At 55.5% G+C, this 6,402-nt stretch overlaps 1 protein-coding gene across 1 annotated transcript in view; it reads left to right on the top strand.

Moving 5' to 3' along the window:
* ZNF407 (zinc finger protein 407) overlaps positions 1-2,402 on the top strand; it is a 553,482-nt gene extending 551,080 nt beyond the window's left edge. The window contains exon 9 of the mRNA XM_006168115.3: positions 46-2,402. Coding sequence (XP_006168177.1) covers positions 46-1,370 — 1,325 coding nt within the window. The 3' untranslated portion in view covers positions 1,371-2,402. The remainder of the gene's footprint in view (positions 1-45) is intronic.
* Positions 2,403-6,402: the final 4,000 nt, after the last annotated feature.

Here is a 6,402-nt window from a genome sequence, read left to right as displayed (position 1 = left end):
AGCGGTCTTATTTTCTAGACTCTGATTGGTCCCTTTCTCCCACAGGCATTGTTTCCAAGTCCTACGAGTGCCGTCTGAAGGGACAAGGTGCCACCTTCGTGGAGACCGACAGCCCCTTCACTGCCGCTGCCCTGGCGGAAGAGGCCCCAGCTCAGGAGAAGGCCCCACGGAGTGGCCCACGACAAGCCCGGTCCCCCGGGCAGACGCAGCAGGTCTTCATCATCCAGGGCTACGGAGGGGACTTCGCTCTGGATGCCTCGCTGGAGGAGACAGCGGCTGCCACGCTGCAGACACTGGCCATGGCGGGCCAGCTGGCCGGGGTGGTGCACATCACCGAGGATGGGCAGGTCATCGCCACAGGGCAGGGCGCGGGGCACGTGGGCAGCGTGGTGCCCGGGTCCCTCCTCCCCGAGCAGCTGGCTGATGGAGCCACCCAGGTGGTCGTGGTGGGAGGCTCAGGGGAAGGTCCCAGCCCAGAAGAGCCCCTCGGTCCCGGGGGGACTGTGATTCAGCAAGTGAAGCAGGAACTCTTGGGTCTTTCTGAGGCTGGAGGTTCGGCCCCTGACACCACCTCCGCCCTAGACGCCTTGCTGTGTGCGGTCACCGAGCTGGGGGAGGCGGAGGGCAGGCCCGGGCGTGAGGAGCGGGGCAGGCCAGGCCGCAAGGACGTGCTGATCCAGCTGCCGCGGCCAGAGGCGGCCCCCGCTGTCAGCAGCCCCGAGGCGGCGGAGATGCAGGTGTTCCCGGATGCTGCAGAGAGCCCTGCTGCTGTGGGGGTGCTCAGCCAGGTGGTACACCCCTCAGCCATCGTGGCGTCTCAGGAGCAGGCGCAGGTGGCCTTCAAGAAAATGGTGCAGGGAGTCCTGCAGCTGGCGGTGTGCGACTCGGCGGCGGGCCAGCTGCTCAAGGACGGCGTCACCCAGGTCATCGTGAACGAGGAGGGCGCCGTGCACATGGTGGCCGGGGAGGGCTCGCAGGTCATCATGCAGGAGGCTGAGGCACATGGCCTGCGGGTGCAGGGCGACGTGGACCTGGTGGAGGCTGACGGCGAGATCTCCCAGATCATTGTGACTGAGGAGCTGGTCCAGGCCATGGTGCGGGGCTCCGCTGGCGGCTTCCCTGAGGGCGCGACTCACTACATCGTGACGGAGCTGCCGCCGGGGGTGCAGGGCGACACAGGCCTGTACTCCCACACTGTCATCGAGGCGGCCAGCTCCCAGGAGCTCCTGCAGGGGCCTGCCCTCAGCGCCGAGGTCACGGCCCCAGATGGGGCGGAGCCTCTGACCAGCATGGTCATTTACACCCAGGACGGCTCCCCAGCAGCGGTGATTCAGAGCCAAAGAGAAAGCCATGAACTCCGAGAAGCATGAGGCTTGGCCTCCACGCCTGGCCAGGGTGGCCAGGGAGACCCAGCGCACAGGCCCGGCGTTCCCAGCACTTCCTTCGCAAGCCCACGGCGCCGGCCCCGGACACGGTGAGTCCAGGCACCTGGGCGAGGTGAGGCTCTGGGCCTGGCAGGGCCGGTGGTGGAGCTGGAGGCCGTCGTCCCCTGCTCGGTTCTCTTCATCTGCTGTGCCAGGAAGCCCAGCTTTGTTTCTTTCTTCTGCAGTGTTTTCCCATTTCAGCCATCAGGACCGGGTCGTCCTGGTGAAGATGTAAGAACACACACTCGGGTCGGGCTGGGGAAGGGCCAGCTCTTGCAGTGCAAGGTGTAGCTGTTTCCACACTTCGCGTATTTGCTGAGGTTGCAGCTGCGTTACTGCTGCCTTGCCACAGCCCACTCCCACTGATTCGTTGTTGCTGGTTTTTAACTGTAAGGAAACCGCCCCCATGCCAAAGGAAGCCTGTCCGTTCCTTTCGTGTGAACATGGCCCTCCTCACCCCCGTCAGGTGTGCTCAGCACCAGGCTGCGGTCTCATACAGGGAATCTTCCCAAGCCCGCAGTTAAGAAAAGCCTTGAAGTTTCCATTCAGTTCAAACATACCTTGGTTAAGACAACTCGATGCTTCGCTTTTTGACTTTGTTTCATACAGTGAAGTCCATGTATGAAGTGTGCACCTGGAAGATACTGCTCGTATCGATATTTTGCTTTTATAACAGATGTTTGTTCAGATTGATAGCATTTTGCAGGATTTACCTGTGATTTATGTCAATGTGAAGAAGCTGACATTAAATATTAACAAACAGAAGCCGCGCCCCTACAGCCTCGCCTTGGCCAGCATCTCTGTTCCTCTGTTCCCTGTGGACTCACTGCAACTGTCGAATGCAAGTTTATGTCCCAATTATTTGTTTCTCGATACAATTGCTCCTCTTTCCAAAATTGTAACATAATCCCCTCCCTCAGTCGCAAAGGTTGTTTTTGTTCAGTTTGTTTTCCTGGAAATAAAATTACAGCATTAAAAGATAATGACAATTTCTTATTTGAAGCAGCCACGACAGCTAGAGAGCCGCTGGTCCGCTTCCCTCTCCGTCGGCCACTTTCCGATGACGCCAGCGTCTAGTTTGCATCTCGGCAGCCCGATCCTGTCTTCCAAGTGTTTGGCCAGCAGCCCAGGAGCATTGTGGTGACAGTAATGTGTCCTACCATGGTTAGTCTCTCAACATTGTGAAGACAGACATGAGAGGGAAGGAAGATGGCACCTTCTTTGTTTAAAACACGGCACCATTAAAGCCTCTTTGTGGGGGAACAGCATGGAAATGAGTCTTCTCCCCAGCATCCTCTGGCTGCCCGGAGCTCTTGTCCATTCCAGAACCACCTCCCTTCATGCAGCCACCCCTCCAGAACATAAAGGATAAAAGGCAAAATTCAGGTCGGACACGGGGGTTCATAATTAGCCGAGTATGACTTGCTCGTGTTTCTTAAAAATGGCAGGGCTCTTAGTTCTTCAACACTGTCTTCAGCAAACAGTGACAGGATCAACTCCCGTTTGTTATCAGGATAAAGGTGACCTTTACAAAGTGATGGCCTTCTCCAAGCTTCTCATACATGTTAAAAAAGGGGGTGGGTGTTTTTCAGTGGAAATTCTTCTCTCTCAGCCCTCCCGCAGGCGCCTGCCTGGCCCGCGCGGATGCTAATTCCCGCCCGCGCGGTCCTGTACAGCTAACCTTTCTGCGGCAGTCCGGGGTGTTGACACTGACGTGCTGCAGTTTACCGTTTGTGATTTATTTAGGATAAATATGTCTCAGGTGGCATTTAATCCTTCATAAAACCAGTGTAGCCTGCAGTGTCAAACCAGCAATCACGTTGTGTGCACAATGAAAAGAGCAGGCCTTTGCATAAAAAACCGTACTGAAGGTGTTTCTCGGCTCCGGAGGACTGCAGAGGCTTCTCTGAGCTATTGTACCCTGTAATTACCGGAGAGCTAGGTTACTGTTCCCTCTCCGTTCTCTCTCATTACACCAGTGTTGGAACGTACTGGAGTTTAAGCAGCGATCCACAAACGCGTGCCTCCGAATAACGAGGCATGGCAGGTGTGCGGGCAGGGACGTTCTGGCAGCCCAGGGTCGGTAGGGAAGACGGGGCCAGCCTGTAGCTTTCCCCGAGGGCTTGCTGGAAATACATAGAGCTTTCAGAAGTTAGAAAGAGAGCGAATGAAATACCTACTTGCTGGATAATCCAGAAAGGCCACATTTTAATTAAGCTACGGCCAATTAGAAGATTGAACCCCAGGGACATAGGCATGCAAAGAAAACCAGATCACACCAGTCAGCTTGTAGAAACCGTCTAGGGCTGGCCCTGTGGCTTAGTGGTTACGGGAGCTGGATCCCACATGGCCCACCGCATAGTTCAAATCCCAGCCCATGAAACTTGAAAATCATGGCAGGCACATGGGTTGTGTGCCCCAAATCCTGACGGAATGAAGAAATGAAGAAAGGATTGAAACGTAACCACACCTGAAGGGGTGCTTTCCCCCACCCCAGTCTGCCTCTGGTGAGTACATGTACCCTCTAGCATTAAAATATGTATTTTTTTAAAAAATAGAAATGGTCTACATTTCAAAACCTTGCCAAAAATTGGGCAATGTGAGCCTTGTAAGATGTAGAGTTAAAAAGTAGGATAGTTTCACACAGAGCAGGTTGTAGTCATGTACATTTACATTCAGGAAATTCTGTGACTCAAGGCATCCATCTGGGAGGCCTCAGGCCTCACTGAACAGTTGGAGGGAGGATGATAGGCGGCATTACCCACCACACAGACCCACAGCCCTGACAGTGAGCAAACATGGACCTGCACCACCTGACAGAGAGCATCACACAGACCCACACCACCTGACAGCACACAGACCCACACCGCCTGACAGAGAGCACACACAGACCCGCACCACCTGACAGAGCACACAGGCCCACACCACCTGACAGACAGAGCACACAGGCCCACACCGCCTGACAGAGAGCACACACAGGCCTGCACAGCCTGACAGAGAGAGCACACAGACCCGCACTGCCTGACAGAGAGAGCACACAGACCCGCACCACCTGACAGAGAGCACACACAGACCTGCTTCACCTGGTACGTAGTCTTCTTACTTCTACTCCCAGCCCATGAAACTTGAAAATCATGGCAGGCACATGGGTTGTGTGCCCCAAATCCTGACGGAATGAAGAAATGAAGAAAGGATTGAAACGTAACCACACCTGAAGGGGTGCTTTCCCCCACCCCAGTCTGCCTCTGGTGAGTACATGTACCCTCTAGCATTAAAATATGTATTTTTTTAAAAAATAGAAATGGTCTACATTTCAAAACCTTGCCAAAAATTGGGCAATGTGAGCCTTGTAAGATGTAGAGTTAAAAAGTAGGATAGTTTCACACAGAGCAGGTTGTAGTCATGTACATTTACATTCAGGAAATTCTGTGACTCAAGGCATCCATCTGGGAGGCCTCAGGCCTCACTGAACAGTTGGAGGGAGGATGATAGGCGGCATTACCCACCACACAGACCCACAGCCCTGACAGTGAGCAAACATGGACCTGCACCACCTGACAGAGAGCATCACACAGACCCACACCACCTGACAGCACACAGACCCACACCGCCTGACAGAGAGCACACACAGACCCGCACCACCTGACAGAGCACACAGGCCCACACCACCTGACAGACAGAGCACACAGGCCCACACCGCCTGACAGAGAGCACACACAGGCCTGCACAGCCTGACAGAGAGAGCACACAGACCCGCACTGCCTGACAGAGAGAGCACACAGACCCGCACCGCCTGACAGAGTGCACACACAGACCCGCACCGCCTGACAGAGAGAGCACACACAGGCCCGCACCACCTGACAGAGCACATACAGGCCCGCACCGCCTGACAGAGAGAGCACACAGACCCGCACCACCTGACAGAGAGCACCACACAGACCCGCACCGCCTGACAGAGTGCACACACAGACCCGCACCGCCTGACAGAGAGCACACAGACTCGCACCGCCTGACAGTGCACACATGGACCCGCACCACCTGACGGTGCACACACAGACCCGCACCACCTGACACAGCACCACACAGACCCGCACCGCCTGACAGTGCACACACAGACCTGCACCACCTGACAGTGCACACACGGACCCGCACCGCCTGACAGGCCACACACAGACCCACACTGTCTGACAGACAGAGCACACAGACCCGCACCGCCTGATATAGAGCACACACAGACCTGCTTCACCTGGTACGTAGTCTTCTTACTTCTACTTGACCCGCTTTGGAGAACCGAGTGAACACAGTAAGCCTGTGTGGGGTAGTCCTAAAGTTCGACTGCCAGTTACCAGCTGAGTCCAGAAATACGGACATGAAAGAGCAGCCAGGTGGGTTACAGCGGCAAGCAGATCTTATTAGGACACTGCAGTAGTGGGAAGGAGAAGCCAGCGTAGAACTGGCCCAGTCCTGAACAGAAGCAGAACAGGAGCGGATGCAGCACCTGGTGGGTTAGCGGTCAGGGGATGACGACTTACTAAAAGCATGAGGCGAGGGGGAGTCTGGCAGAAACATTCTCTCTGGGTGCTACTGAGGACAGCCGGGTGGTCAGACATCATCTGGGGACAGCCGGATGGTCAGATGTCATCTGGGGACAGCCGGATGGTCAGATGTCATCTGGGGACAGCCGGATGGTCAGATGTCATCTGGGGACAGCCGGATGGTCAGACATCACCTGAGGACAGCCAGGCCATCAGACAACATTTGGGGACAGCCGGGTGGTCAGACGTCACCTGGGAGGTGGTTGGGAAACCCAGTCAGATATCTGGGCTGGGGGATTCTGGAGAAAGTGATTTAGCAGCGTTCTAAAGCAAACAAAAACTAGATTTTGTGAGGAAGTGCACAGAAGGGGCCTAGGAGAGGGTTCAGGCTAGAGTCTGGTCAAGCAAAGAAACTATCCAAGTCCCAAAAGTGTCCCTGTCTG

The sequence above is a fragment of the Tupaia chinensis genome, unplaced genomic scaffold, assembly GCF_000334495.1.
Source record: "Tupaia chinensis unplaced genomic scaffold, TupChi_1.0 Scaffold145592_1, whole genome shotgun sequence".
Taxonomy (NCBI): domain Eukaryota; kingdom Metazoa; phylum Chordata; class Mammalia; order Scandentia; family Tupaiidae; genus Tupaia; species Tupaia belangeri.
The sequence above is the reverse complement of the archived record's forward strand: the minus strand, read 5'-3'. Positions and strand labels throughout refer to the sequence as shown.